At 42.4% G+C, this 15,609-nt stretch overlaps 2 protein-coding genes and 1 long non-coding RNA gene across 5 annotated transcripts; 2 read left to right on the forward strand and 1 right to left on the reverse strand.

The window, feature by feature from the left end:
* Positions 1-6,656: 6,656 nt before the first annotated feature.
* LOC6620243 (mitochondrial carrier homolog 2) lies at positions 6,657-8,327 on the reverse strand. The gene has a single exon (XM_002044411.2). The coding sequence runs from the start codon at positions 8,208-8,210 to the stop codon at positions 7,017-7,019; it is 1,194 nt and encodes a 397-aa protein (XP_002044447.1). The 5' UTR covers positions 8,211-8,327; the 3' UTR covers positions 6,657-7,016.
* Positions 8,328-12,112: 3,785 nt separating this feature from the next.
* LOC116802198 (mitochondrial import inner membrane translocase subunit tim16-B) lies at positions 12,113-12,718 on the forward strand. The gene has a single exon (XM_032725847.1). It carries the CDS (start codon positions 12,200-12,202, stop codon positions 12,650-12,652), a length of 453 nt encoding a protein of 150 aa, XP_032581738.1. The 5' UTR covers positions 12,113-12,199; the 3' UTR covers positions 12,653-12,718.
* A 194-nt stretch (positions 12,719-12,912) lies between these two features.
* Positions 12,913-13,936, forward strand: LOC116802115. 3 transcript variants are annotated; one of them, XR_004362486.1, is made up of 6 exons: positions 12,913-13,031; positions 13,089-13,249; positions 13,302-13,435; positions 13,496-13,628; positions 13,681-13,711; positions 13,772-13,936. It is a non-coding gene; the product is annotated as an uncharacterized LOC116802115 (long non-coding RNA). The 3 variants fall into 3 exon arrangements; XR_004362485.1 differs by having other exon boundaries at positions 13,681-13,936; XR_004362487.1 differs by having other exon boundaries at positions 13,141-13,249; positions 13,681-13,936.
* The last annotated feature ends 1,673 nt before the right edge of the window (positions 13,937-15,609 follow it).

A 15,609-nucleotide genomic window follows, 5' to 3' on the forward strand; every position in this document is an offset into this window, starting at 1 on the left:
ATTTGGACCATTATTTTCGAAGTTTTGGCAAAAAAAACTGATATTTTTTGGCTGAAATCAGGGGACACCTTCATTAGACTATAAACCAGGCAAAGAGAAGATGCAGAACGCTACTAACGATCAGTAACTAACATTCCGGAATATAGCTTCTACAAATAAACGCATTATATTTAAGTGGAAAATTGGAATTAGAAGCCAAAAGCACTTAACCGATGTGTATGATATTTCCCTGATAGCTAAATTAAACGGTCGAAAGCAATGCTTTTTTACTGCCCTCGATTTTTGGCATTGTTTGTGCGGATGCAGCAGCCTTGGGCCAAATAGAGGGGAACGGGGCATTGAGCCATCAACCGCATTTTACGAAATGCGGTCAGAAAGACTAATTATGCTAAACGCGAAAGCCGCAACAACCAGTTAGCCATGGCCAAAATCCGCCCGCTACTTTTTTCCGGCGCTGCAGTTGTTACTCGATGTTCTTTATTTGAATTTTTTCTTCATGATGCGATAAACCAAAAATTGTGCACGATATTTTCATGCCGATGGCCATGCATATGTAATGCATTATGATTTTGACCACATTTTAGCTGCATTTTCAGTACGCAGTGCCACGCCTGCCAGCGAAAGTTTTAGCATTTCACAAAAAGCGATGGGCGGAGTAAGGCCGCACATGTAAATAACAGCAAAAGTTTTAATTAAATTTTAAATACAAGTTAATTTTTGTGTATTCTCACGCTCGGCACGCACACGCACACACACATACACTCGCTCACTTCTGGCAAATGCATTTTATTTAACTTTGTCTATTATTTATCTTTGTGTATGCGCATCGCGCTGAAAATGAGTTATAAATATTTAGTTGTAATTCTTGTTTAGTTTGCACTGTTTGCGGCCTTAAAATCGAAATTAATATTCATGAGCCAGCGGCGCGACCGCTTCAAATTTTAATTAGAAATAAATAATTCCAGCACTTGTTGCTCTGCATCTCCACAGCTCCGCACATTGCCATTCATAATCCGCATCGCATTCAGGTGATTTGCAAGTAATCATGTTGTGCATTTCCAGGCCACACAGCGCATATTGATGGCAAAGCCCAAAGCCCCACGCCCAACTCCCATTTGCGAATCCTATTCTCCGATCCTGTTTCCAATTCCTGCTTCTTTTCCAGTAATAAACGTGCGTAATCAAGCCATGGCCAGCTATATCTGTCTGCATGTCTGAGGCACACAACAAAGGCCAAAGCCGGTGCACATATGTGGCACTGAGAAACAAACCCATTCATTGCCATTGGAAAATCACCCAAGCACGTCAACGAGTCGTATACGTTATCGAAACTATTTGCATAGCATACTTTTGGGGGCAAGGGCAGATAGCTGCAGCTTAGCTTGCAATCGCCGTCAAAGTTTGATAAGTATTATATATTTTGAACTAAATAAAAACCAAATTTTCTGATTGTTATGTATGTTTTTTACAGTGTATGCGCTGGCACCTGCCTGCCCCTTTTGCCGGGTGTAATATTTGATTTTGATTGAAGTGCAGTCAGGCATGTGCGGCCAAGGAAAAATCGCACGAGACCTTCTGCCTGTTGCCTATTCAGGACCTGTCAGTCCCGAGTCCCGAGTCCGTAGTCCGGAGTTCAAGACGAACGCATAATGAGTGCCAGCCAAAGCCGGAGAGACGGGCTGCACAAAAAAAAAGCAGGAAAAAAAGCAGAAAATGCATTATAATGCCGCCTGCCAACCGACATGAACGTGAGCGAACGCCTCCGGTTCCCGTCCCTGAGTCCTCCTGGGACTCCATTTAAGCTACGTGACTAACAGGTCAGGACTGCAGCCAAGGATGCGTGGCAATCGGTTCACAGACATTCCAAAAACCGAGTCCGAGTATGTGATGTTTTCCCTCATTGACTTCATTGATTGGTTGCTAATTCTCGAATAGGAATGTCATCGTTATTGCGTTAATAAATGAAAGCATTTAACACAATTAAATTGCAGACTTTCTATGTATGAGTTCCATAACTTTAGCGCTTAGTCAGAGGAACTAGTTCGCTGGGAAACGCGGCACTAGGATTAGGGGAACCCTTTTGCCCAGCTGACAGACATCCTCCGCCTGCACCCAAAACACGTTGAGCTCCTTTCAGCCCGGAGCTAAGCCATCTCAGACTTGGATTCGGACTGCGATCCAGCATCGCACTGTTCCCCCTCGCGTTTCCCCTTCGATAGATGCGGCTGCCGCTGCCGCTGCTGCTGCTGCTCCTGCTGCTGCACTTCTTCAGCTTCGACTTTCTCCACTTTTTATACGCCAGGCAATTTTATGGGCTGCATAAATCAGAGATGCCCCCGCCAAAGCCACCAAGTCGTCTGTGGGCGTGGCAGGCAATTTATACATGACGACGTTATTATTTGCCTGCCACCCAGCTCGCCCACCGAAAACTATATACATACGTATATATAGTTTAGGCCTTGGTAATTGCCGACACTCGCTGCGCATGAAAATTTAAAACGCAACAAATGAAAGAAAATGTTTCGACTTTTTTCAGCATTTCTTTTTTTTTTAATTTTTTGCACCCTACACATTTCCAAGTGGCTTTCTGGTTTTGACTGCGAATTAAGGATGGGGAAAAAGGGACGAGGGGCGCGGGCGATGGGCGAAGGACGAGGCCGGCTCTCTGGGCCACAATTTGTTTTGGCCTGTTTTTATTTGCCTGTCTGAAGCTGGCGCTGCGAAGAAAAAAACATTTAGGCAACTTGGCCCTTTGAAGGCTCGTGGTCATAAATTTCGTTCTCACCACATTTTCCCAGCCGCCTTTCCCAGCGAGTCCTGCGTTTTTCATTTATTCGTTTTCCTTGCCGCTTTTTTGTTTGCCATTGGCAAGGGGCCGGCACAAACATTTTCGTCTGCCAAGGTGCAAAAAACTGTGGCAGCATCAAGAGTCAGCCAAGGCAGCTAAAAATTAAATTCCGTTAAGAAAAAGTCGAGCATTAAATGCTCTGCACTGATGGGGACACTTTTATGGACTATGATAAAAAAAATGGTAAAAATAAGACAACTATAAAAATTTCAGTTATTCATGCAGTTGCAAAAAAAATATGTTCAATTAATTTAGGAATGCCTTGTAAATGTATGTTGAATATAAAAATTTGATACACATATTGCAACAGGCTGCATGAAAGTAGCTCCATCTGGATCGCTATGTCCTCACAGAGAAAACCCAAACAAAGCATATTTCTAAGTTGACTTTGGCTTGGTCCTTCCTTTTGGTTTTGGCCCACGCTTCCTTGCTCTTTTTGGACTGAGAATGGGACTGCGATAGAAGGGAAATAAGGAATCTAAAATGATAATAAAATATTCATATTAATCTGCTTGGCTCATAAAATATTCAGCTGCGTAATTGTTAGCATTACCTTCGAGTCGAGATCCGGGGCAGCCAGCTATGACGACAGTCGTGCCGGGAGTGCCATCATCATCATCTCCCCGCCCGCCCGCAGAGGAAATGCCAGGGAAAATCTTACAAGTTTTGTAATTTACACCTGGCTGCTCACCTGGCATCTTCCCCTCCAGTTTCCTCCGACCAAAAAGTACCATGTCCAAAAATTTGCTTTAAGGAAGAAATCAGTGGTGAAAGTGTGTCAATGGGAGAGTACAACAAACAAACGTAATAATTCCACATGTTAGATTTGAAAAAACATACTTGTACAAATACTCCAACTGAGATTAATTCCTAAAAAAAATATAGCATCAAATAAAATAAATCAATACGCTATTATGCAAATATCTTTGCAAGGGCTGATTAAATAAAAACGCTTTATGGGGGAACTCAAAGGAGAAAGCGCCTCAAAGGATGAGTTGAATAAACAAAGGAAAATCGAGCAAGCGAAACCAATGCCAGTCATCGGCAATCCCATTAAGCTATTCATAATTGCTCATAATTTTGGTTGATTTCATTAGCATATGTAACATTTTAATTTGATGTGGGAAGCCGCCGCTCGCCGGCCCCGCCCCTTCTCTCACTTGTACCGCCCCCGCACCCACACAAGCGCACACATTACGCACCCGCAAAACTCATATGCATAATCAATGGAGCCTCATTAACCTGTCGCTCTATGGTGTGCGTGTGTGTAGGTGTATGTGTGTGTGTGTTATTGTTGTTGCCCGTTAATTACGCAACCCATAAAATATATATTGCTTCTCATCGCGTTTTACATCAGAATGACGTCGATTAACACCTCATAAATGCGTGTGTCTGTGTGTGTAAAACCTGTTAATTGGTTTAACGTTATAAAATTGAAACCGCCGACGTTGTTGTCGGAAGTCGGAAGCCGATGCGGCGTATGCGTAATATATTTGTGAACCGCCGGGAAACGTTGACTTCCCCCTGGCACTTCCTATCGTGATGAGAACCGAACGTGTTCCCAGCTCTGAAATCGTTTAAATCACATAATTTCATATATATATACATATGTAACATCAACTAATATCCTTTCTGCTATGCGACATTATTCGTATAGCATTGCTGTCATTTCAAAGATATTTCATTGAGTGGAACATATCGGAGTATTAATAATAATGCATTACCTATACTGGCAGCCAACGAAAAAAAAAATACAAGCTGAACCAAGAGAACCGCACACATGCATTTAGTGGCTTGTGTTAATTATGACATTTACCCTCCAATTTTCCTATTCCCGCCCTTCGAGCACAGCCCACATATACATACATATGTATATATTCATATCGTTTTGGAAACGGATACAGATGTGGTTTTAATTTGATCTGATTCCAATAATAATTCATAATTGACTTAATAATGGACTCGATATTAATGTTAATTAAGCCCGAACGCAGGGCAATTAGTTCTGGGCCCAGAAACTAGCAGCTTTGCAAGTTGAGGCCAAGACAAAGCCTCAAGTTATCCATGCAAATGCATGACTTTGTTCAGCATTTCCGCTGCACATAGACACATATGAACAAAAATTGAAACATGAAATTGTTTGGCATGAGACTTCAGCTCAATGTGCGAGGTTGGTTCGAGAACAATTGCGATTTTGTTGTGGAAAGCATTATATAATGGCATAAATACCAATTCGCATTAGATTAACAAACAGTAAAGAAAGTGTATTGAAAACTTAAGTAGCCAACTGGTTATTTGCTTTTACATTTTTACAAATTTAATGCTCCTGCCTTGACAATATCAGAACGAATTACAAGGAAGTCCATGGCAACCCCTCGATTTTCGACTGACCATCTGACTATGTCAACTGGCCGCCCAATATTGCCGCCTCCTTTATCCCGAGCATCGCATCTTTATGAAGCTGAAGACAAAATTGTGTTGCATCGTTAGTCTAATTGCATTTTGCCAGGCGACAGTAACAACAGAATCGTGTTCTGCTCAACAGTTGCCCAGACACACACAATAGATATATACATACATAGATATATCGAATCACTACATCCACATATGTCCAAATACATACACAATATATGTATATATATATATATAAATATATGTATGCCTCTATGCAGGCATGCGTGAATGTTGCAGGACACGTAGTCCTTGTAGTCCTGCAAAGGCTGACGGCTGATGCCATTTTTTGGTTATTAAGACGATACGACTTATACCCACTGCACTGTCATCGTCACACAGATACACACTCACACATGGACACTCAGAAACCACACACACACACACACAGGCACGCTCATGTAATAACTAGTAATTTTGCAACGTTTATGGAAGATGTAGGAGGTCCAACTTTTGACTCTTGATTTCTCTGGCCCAAATGAACCTGACTAACTTGCAACGGCAACAACCGAGCATAACTGGCATTTAGGTAATCGATTGCCATTAGTCATTGGACTAAGAAATACCCTGTGTTTAAATATAACATTCGATATGTAAAACCCTTGTTGTTACTGCCTCCAAACTAAGATGTTAAGCCACTGAAATAAAAAAAATATTAATATACTTGAAATGTGTCTTCCAGCTCCATTAACACTTGAGCTATTGAAGGATCCGAGTGCCGAATGCTACCCTCTGCCCACCGAAGTGTGGCCCGCAAATGGGTCGCATTCAAAATGAACCCCCTTATCGCACCCCTTGCCGCACGCCACTGGCCACTGAAATCCTGTTGGCACATTTCGTTGTAGATTTTTGATATTTTCATTACGTGCATCTGCCAGTTACGCCTCATTGTGTGGGTGTACACTCACTGTATGTGCACCGTATATGTATGTGCACACATACGCATATATGGGTCGGGGGTTAAGGAGTACATAGAATGTCGTACATGTGTCCTGGCCTTGGTTAGTTCCATTCTGCCCGGATTTCAGTTGCTTAATCTCTGCTGACATTTGGTGAAACAGCAGCAGCAGCAGCAGCAGCAGCAGCAGCTCCAGTGAAAAGATACAGATAAAGAGCGGCCCTGTAGCTTTACAAGTTTATGAATGCGAAAACAACAAGAGGATGTGCAAATCTACAACTCAACTGGGGGTCTTTTCTTTTGCCAAGCAGCCTCATCATCCATCTGAGCCCTTTTCATGGGCCAAATAGATGGGTAAGTGCTGGCTGTCCTTGTTGAATGTTTCCTTAATAGTACGCTAAGTTTCAAACATTATTTGTTTTTATTATTATTTTCAAATGTTATTAACAGTAACTATATTCAAAAGTTATCAACATTATTATTTCTCGCCTTTGGTTGTTCTGCTATCCACATATCCGCAAACTATCAATTCTGTGTCTCTTCTGTAGTCTTCTGTAGAAATGTTTTTAACACTAAAATCTTTTGAATACCCATGCTCTTCTCACTCCAGCGTCTTCTTTGTAAATTTAATTAACTCCTAATTTTCTTCACGATCCAAGATGTATGCTCCATAAAATATTCTCTTGCCTTTTTTCATTTCGTTGGTAGTTTCTTCCAAATACGTTTTCTCCACAGCTCATTCTATTTTCCTTGCATATGTGATTTGACTTGGATTGATTCTTTCTCACTTCTGAACTCTCATCCTCCACTGATATTCATCTAAGTCGATCTTATAGTGTAAATTTCCTTGTTGCGCAGCAACTGGATCCTGGGCACCGTGCGCCAGAAGAGATAGGCACCACGGTTTTGGCCACCGCGAGCGTAGAGATCCGCGAGGCAGTCGACCCAGTGGTTGTATAGCGGCATGCTCGGTGGCTCACATGCGGTCAGTGGTGCTCCGGTTCCGGCCATGCAGGCGCAGGTCACCTCCAGAGGATAGGCCACTAGGCTAGCCATCATCTGAATTACCACGGTGTTGTACTGATGCTGGAGATCGCTCATTGGCAGGAGACGACGGCACAGGTGACTCAGAGCGCTCGTGATGAAAAGGACGCTCCACTCGCCCAAAAGGCGTGGCACCATGCCCGCAAACAGTCCTGCACATCCCTCCCGCTGCGCAACAGTCATCAGGCTGCCAACGAGTCCCTCGTAGACGTGTTCCCGTCCCACAAACTGGGCTATCTGGCGCACCATAACCACGTAAAAGGGATGTGTTATAACCACTACGGTGGCCAGACGCAAGCTGTTCCTTGTCAGATTCCACAAGAACTCCTTAAAGCTCAGTCCCTCTTTGGGGCCTCTCTTGTAGGGTGCAAAGTGCAAGGCAGTCAGTAGAAGATCGCCAAGCAAATAGTCTACTACGCTGGCGGCCAGGCGAGCGGTCAACCCGCGATACATTCCCGTGTAGCCATCTCTATTCTGAATGTGCTGCACATACTGATGGACACTGGGCAAAAAGAGGCGTGGCCGCCGTTGAAACAGTCGCATAAAGAAGGGCTTCGCCTGGAGCGGCTCATGGCCCAGTTGGATAAGAACCTTGGCCATTTCGTACGGATACAGCAGGGTGTTGTAGCCCACTCTTAGGCAAAAGCGCACCATCTGATTTGGTCTGCGATGATCTTGAATTTGATTGGATGGATGTGATGATGCAACAACCAACTCTGATCCCTGACAGTTTTCCTCCGGGCTGATCCCCAACTGATCCCGATCAGCTGGCTGCTGCTGGTTGGCCGGCCTCATCGAACGGGAAGTGTCCACTGCCAGCTCCACCACCATCGTCCCAGCTCTTTCATGCTGCACCGCTAACGGTGGTGGGGTGGGGCGCCGCATCCGTACACTGTTGTCTGCATCGCCACCACCTAGCCCCAATCCCTCTGACTGGCCGTCGCGACTATTGTACTCCCGGTGGGCCATTATCAAATCGTTTTCTTGATATTTCAATTTCAATTCGCCAAAAGCAAAAAACTCGAATTTAGTTGAAAAACTAATGATCGAACCGAATGCCGTTTCAGTTCGAATATACTGATTTTTCATAGGAGACCCTCTGCCTCAGAGAGTTTGACATTTGACATTGTATTCAAGGCTGGCTAGATTTTTTAATATTATTTAAAGAATTCCGTTGAAATACATTTTTATTCATTGGGTTAATCTTTCCAATGCCATCTGCCCGATTCGTACCCCAAGTTGCGCTTTTCTTCTCCACTTGATAACAAATCGCGGAATATGGCAGCTCACACTCGCCCCCATTGATTTCCTCCCGTGTCGACGGCTCTCACTTACTTTTGCAACATGAAATTTCAATTAGGCTGACCCCGCAGCCCTTTTGCTGTTTTTCTGGTCAATTAAATGCAACCATATTGGCTGCTCCTGCACTCTGCAGCTTCATCGCTGCCATGCCCTTTGCACTTCCCGTCAGATTGCATTTTATTCATCGCAAGCCGTTAAAACCTAGTGCCAATTTCGAACAAAATGCACAGAATGCTTAAAACTCAGTAACGAAAATATGAAATGAAAATATATGGCTAGTCATAAATATAGCCGAATTAAAACCATCTCTCATTCGATTCAAAAAAGCTTAGCAGCAATTCCGATAATGAAGGGCTAACATTTTACAAAACCTATATTACAAAGTAATAAATTTGATTGTTCACCAAAACGACCTTAAACTCGGCGAATAATAATTAATTCCCAATGCATATGATTATCGGATGGCCCACAGCAAATTTCCACTCACTTAGATGCCCGGTTCTGTTGAGTCAGTTGGGTTCGGCCTCTGGAGCATGGAAACCAATCACACAACCCAGTGCCCAATTTAACCCTTTTTCCCCCGCCTTAACCCACCAAAGCGGCAATCGAATGCAATCCATTCCGACCAAGCGACCGAAAGCAAATGCAACTTATGCGACACGCACAGTTGATTAACAATGTCGCAATTTTTGAACCGAACCGTTGTCGAAATCTTACCCACGGCTAAAATGCACTTAGAGAAAAAATGCAATGCAAATTAAATTCATCTCACATACCCTAGTTGTTCGTTGACTGTGTTAAAATAAATTTAGAACAAGCACTTAATATTAATGCACTTAATATTAAAATGTAATAACGCACAAGGTATGTAGCATATTTTCTCTGTGTACCGCACACCCACTGATCCACTGAACCACTGCACCATTGCACCACTAAGCCACCCATCGCCCTACTCCCCACACACACATCCACACACTGGCACGATTATTGCACATCACTAATTAGTGATGTGTGCGACGCATCGCGCCTAAAATTTCTGACCACCAAAGGGGGCGGGGATGGGTTTTGCCGTTGGCAGAGCGAGACCTGACGTTGACATTCCACTAACAGTGAAATTGTTTTCCAAATCCTAAGCTTGCATGTTAGCCACAAGCAACAACAGTAAGCATCATCCCCAAGGGGGTGGTGGTGCCATTGGGCGGCAGATGAGTGAGTGGGTGGTGGGTCAACCACGAACGGCAGCAGCGAATGAATGGCAATGAATGCGACACTGGATGGCCGGACCAACTGGACGGCAGGCAGTAGAATTTTCAGCGCCATGGCCATGGCCATGCATCACCGATGGCCACCGCCAATAGAGCGCCCACTCCACCCGCTCCACCCACTCACCAACACCACCGCGCTGCAGAGGATCCCACGTTGCGTGTGTGGTAAATAGTGAACTGTTCGCATTTTCCCTGACTCGCATTGGTAGCTACAGTTCTCTATGCGAAAGGGTTATATCAGCTAATAAATGGTTCGTGGGCACGACCATTAAGTCTTAACAATATTGTCAAGTTATTCCAGTGAAATTTAGGATAGCAATACTCCTGATTTAAGGGCTACATAGACTTCCATCTTCTGTTTAATTCCTTATTGCATTTATACCTCAACTTTTTTTCATTTTGGGAAGGGTACCGCTGGCGATGGCGGTACAGAGTAGTTCTGAGTACAACAACGCTGCCGTCTGGGGATTAAAACTGCCGGATGCAGTGCGGAAATCAAAATGCTATGGCGGCCAGCCATCGGACACAACTGACGAACGGATGGAGTCCACTACCGAAGCCCATTCGACGAAAAAAAAAAATTAAACACCCGGAAAAAACCCCAAACGATTCGGAATCAAATGGAACTGGGAATGGGAATCGGACGAGGATTCAGGGGCGGTAACAGCAGTTTAAATGGCAACTAATCGCAAAAGACAGTTGCTGGCTGCTCTTATACAGAAAAAGAAAAAACTATCAATAAGATGCTAATTTAAAATACATTTTTCCTAAATTTATAATATCTTGTTAGATCTTTTAATTGTCACAACAAGCATTTATCAAATTGCAGATTATTAAAATATAATTTGATTTTTAAGTCGTTACACTCAAACATATTTGAACTATTTTTCATAGTTTCCCACATAGTTTTTTGATTTTTAATACCGTTTCCATTTTGTTATAATTTTTTTAAAGTGTTCCCTAGCGCATCGGACGTGGCCACGTTTAGATAGCCATGTCGAGGTGTTTGCATAATGAATGAGCCCCAACCAGCGGCAACAACAGCCGCTGACCATCAACTGTGGCTCCCGAATTGGAAAAGTGGGCGGGAAAATGGTGGGGGTGGCTCCGACTTGGTCTCACGCACAAGACAATGAAATCAAACGACAAACGCAAATGTGATCAATTACAGTTTGTGAATTTTAACGGCAAATGGCCAGAAAGCCATTGTTGTGCATTTGCGGTGGGAATGGATGGTGGTGGCGACTCTAGCAGCCAGGGTTACCAACTCCATCTTCTGCAGCAGCTGGCCATGCTGCTCCGAACGGCTGCATGGAAATGTTAGTCAGATTCGGAAATTGCGGACATCTCAGTAGCAAAGGGTACGGCAACAAGTCATTATTGTAATTATGTTAATATTCACCCAATCCCCCAGCCACCGCACACAGGACATTCCGGGGAGAGATTTTGCCCCGGGTAAATGAGAGACTGTGGCATCCAGCAGACTAGAGACTAAACTACTTGATGTCCGCCTGGTCATAAGGCCGGAAGTCTGTAAATTTGCGTATAATTTGTTTACGAGCTTCACACACACACAAGCACACACGCACACAGCTACAAAAACGCCTGCAAAACGGATACGGAAGCTGGAAATCAGAGCAAGGAAACGTTTTGATTTCATTCAGCTATCTCGGTCTCTTTGAATCTTAAGAAACAGAGGTGGTGAAAATAATAATATATTTTAATATTAGTACTTTGCGCTAACATATAATTTATATAAACATTATTCAGCAATACAATATTCTCATCGTTGAAATACATTTTCCATCTCTGATGCAATTTACTATATTCTGATATTGTTTTCAAATAATTGCAAACAATTGCTACCATTTTGACCTCAGCTGTGCAACTGTGAGCTTATGACACACTCGTTCTTTGGAATTTTTAGACACTTGAGTGCGTCAGGAGTTCAACGGGTGTGATGCTATGTGGCAAAGTGTATTAAAAATGAAAACATCAACTTAAACATTTAAATCAAACCAAATGCAGTCAAAACTGAAATCCTTTAATAAAAGTAAGTACAAACTTATTCGAATATTTTGCTAAATGGAATTCAAGAGTTTCCAGACGCCGTATTGTTTGCATAAAGTGAATCAATTTTCTGTGAAATGCGGCAAGACAAACAAAATTGGCTTAAAATCTATAAGTTGTTGTTTTCACAAAATGTTAAAGTAAAATATAATTTGCAAAAAGAAAAAGGCACAATGGTAATTTATAAAATGATTTTCTCTTATTTTGATGTTTTCACCAAGCAATCGAGTGATTTTCACTTTATAACTATATTATGTTCAGGTTAATATTTCGGAGATCTCTAAACAATCGCGAGCAAAATTCCCTATAGACAAGCAGAAAATGGCACGATACCTGGCACAGATCATCATTTTGGGTGCCCAGCTGGTTGGCCGGGCGCTGGTAAAAACGATGCGCCAGGAGCTGCAGGCCTTCGAGGATGCGGCGCGCCTCCAGGAATCGCTGAAGGCCAACGATCCCAGCAGCGGCAGGAGTGCGGTGGCCACGGGAATGACCCTGGCGGAGGCCCAGCAGATTCTCAATGTGAGTGACCTCACTGACCGCCAGGCGATAGATACGCACTACGAGCACTTGTTTCGTGTGAACGACAAAGGCACCGGCGGTACCTTCTACATTCAGTCCAAAGTTTTTCGGGCCAAGGAGCGAATCGACCAGGAACTGGAGCGGATGGAGCTGTTGGTCAAGACCGACGCGTCCCATTCATTCCCGCCATCACCATCGGAATCCTCGCAATTCCAATGCCAGAACAAAGAGCCTGGGCACAAGAGCCGATGATCCTTCCAAATCGTCTTCGAACTTCATGTACATGTATTTATTTAAATCGTCAATTAAATAGTTTGATATGCAAAAATTTCGAAGAAAGAATTCCCACAGTACAAACTCTAACCTATTCCCGTGTTACTCCTGTACATATATGAAAATATTACAGATAATTTTAATAATTTCAAAAATTTGAGTTCTAGTGAGCCATGAAATTCGAACATGTTGGCCATGATTTTAACTTCAATGTCAGCTCCGATTTGGATGCCCAGTCATCATAAATGTTCAGTTCTCGTTTTGGTCTTAACGGAGCCACATCTCCTTAATAATATCGAATAAAAATTTTCAATTTTTGTGCAGTAAAAATGTTTACACACTTTTACACTAGTTAGGGGTAAGTAAAAACTGAAACAATTTTTGTTTTTTCTATTCTAACTTAGGAATGCTGTAGCTACTTCTTATAAGAGGTTTACACGTTTCATACAAAACACATTGCAAAACAGGTGAGTGGGCGATGACCAGCTGCCATATATTTTATTGCTTTCAAGGAATCAAAAGGACAGAATGTCGTCGTGATTTGGGACCATGACGACTTCGTTACACGACAAAACGGTAATATACATTAATTATAATAGAATGTATTTAATATTCCTATTTACTTTAGCAAACACACACTCATTCAAAGCTGCTACAAGGTTGGTATCTACGATTATGGAACCTTCAGGCTTATTTCGACAAACTTACAATCACACATCTGCCAATCTCATTCTTCTGCAATCCGATCTAAGCTAATACAAGGTTGGTATCTGCTATTAAAGAACCTGCGATGGATTAACCTCAAATTGCCTCAACTTGCAGTTATTCTAACACATTTCATAGCATTACAAAATCGACGAATGGAAGTTCGCCAGCTGCCATCCATTTGATTGCTTTCAAGGAATCAAAAGGACAGAATGTCGTCGTGATTTGGGACCATGACGACTTCGTCATGGTAATATATATTAATTACAATAGAATGTATTTAATATTCCTATTTACTTTAGCAAACACACACTCATTCAAAGCTGCTAGAAGGTTGGTATCTACGATTATGGAACCTGTAAGGGATTAACCTCAAGTTTCCCTACCGTGCAGCTTACATGGAGCTGGGCGATTCCATTCCGATTTTGTAAAGCATCAGCATATTGAATATATCGATTTATACAATCGCACCTTTTTCGTACACATTAATAATTGTTAGAAGCTACACTATCCACTACTATTAATGTTAAGTAAATAACCAAATTGGGTCGCACTGTAGCAGGTCTTTACTTTAACTACATTTAAATGCTAAATTTTGAACCATTTGCCTACGCATATGAAAATGAAAAGAGCAACAATTTACATTCAAATGGCGTTTAATATCTGTTCGGGACATGTCATTGATCTTTATAATGAGGCACGTTTTACCAAAGCAAAAGTTCGCCCATTCACACACAGCGACACACTCACACACACACATGTGCATATTGCATTATGGCAATTTTCAATTTCTGTATGCATTTAAAATGCAATTTTCCACGGCAAAACGAGAGGCGAGGCTCAATAAAATTCAAGTGATTTATTTATACGCATTGTTGGGCGACGGAAAATTTTGTGGAATGAAGGGTGTGCGGAGAGGTGTGCTGTGCTGGCGTGGCGAACTCTTAATAAAAACAATTAAGCCAAATTGGCCACAATTGTAGGCAAAAATGAAATAAAAACCCAAATAAATTGAAACGGAAAACAGTTGAATCCGGGGAAAAAGAACGGACACAAGCTGATCAAGATGGCGGAAAATGAGTGGTGCGAGCGGAAAAGTGTCTGATGGTGCGAAAAAAAAAGGCGAACACTTAAGTGGAAATGCAGTCGAGTGTCGTCATCATCATCAAGGGGGCATCGCAGCAAACTCCCACACAAGTGCAGAGAACAGTGACACTGCTACAGGCTGAAAAAATTTCGATACCCTGTAAAGTTTATTGTTAAAGTTCCTTAGGAAATATTTACAAATTAAAAAAAGCCATTTATAGTATTTATTTTGAACACACACGCTTTTTCTTAAGCAGATGCAATTTACAAGCGTACTTCTAGGTGTGAGTTTTTCACAGTGTACTTTTAGATATTTGCAGAAGTGCAGCAAACAATGATGAGCAGCAAAGTCGACGATGCGATTTGCGTTCGTCGCTTTCTTAGCCGTTCTTGTGTTTTTTTTCTTATGCGCTCCTTTTAACTTCTTAGTATGGAAAAACTATTCAAGTCTAATGGCACGAGAGAGAATAATGACGCACAATACACTTCGACAGCTTAAGCGGATTCACATGATTACAGCCGAGTGGCGAGAGGAGAAAGTAGAGCGGAGAAAGCTGAGAGCGGAGAACGGAGAAAGGCAGAGAGGGTGGTGGTAAGTAATGATGTCTGTCGATGTTTGCAGAAACTTGTTAACCAGTTGAAGGCGACAAATGTCGAGAGCATTAGACATAGTTGGCAAGCTACAGTGGTAGAGGATCACTATACACTAGACATACTCACTAAAACATTTCGTGTAGAACTACTTTTACCTAACCCATACATACATAAATCCTTACCCATTTTGGTTTAAGCCATTTGCAAACTTTTAAGAAACAGTAAATGGCTGAGTGTGCCCACCGTGCGGCTAGTCCTCAACTTCACTCGCCACTTGCCAGGATCTGGAAGCTGGGATCTGCCTGCCTCCACTTGAGCCAAACAAATGGCCAAGGGTAACGCGCCCAGGCCTGGGAGATTCTAGTTTTCACAAATTGATGGCATTTAATTGCACGAATCTATGACGATATGTCACAGCTAATCGATTGCGTAACAAGCTAGTTTCTACATATATGCCGAAGAAATAATGTGCATATATATTAACACCTACTATGTATGTTTGTATATGGCGGCATAAAGTGGGTCGAAAAATGCCAGGCATGTACCAAATG

This window comes from Drosophila sechellia, chromosome X, assembly GCF_004382195.2.
Source record: "Drosophila sechellia strain sech25 chromosome X, ASM438219v1, whole genome shotgun sequence".
NCBI lineage: Eukaryota > Metazoa > Arthropoda > Insecta > Diptera > Drosophilidae > Drosophila > Drosophila sechellia.

Bases quoted from the DNA above. Each gene is read 5' to 3' on its own strand.
- LOC6620243 (XM_002044411.2), bottom strand. From the start codon at position 8,210: ATGGCCCACCGGGAGTACAATAGTCGCGACGGCCAGTCAGAGGGATTG.
- LOC116802198 (XM_032725847.1), top strand. From the start codon at position 12,200: ATGGCACGATACCTGGCACAGATCATCATTTTGGGTGCCCAGCTGGTT.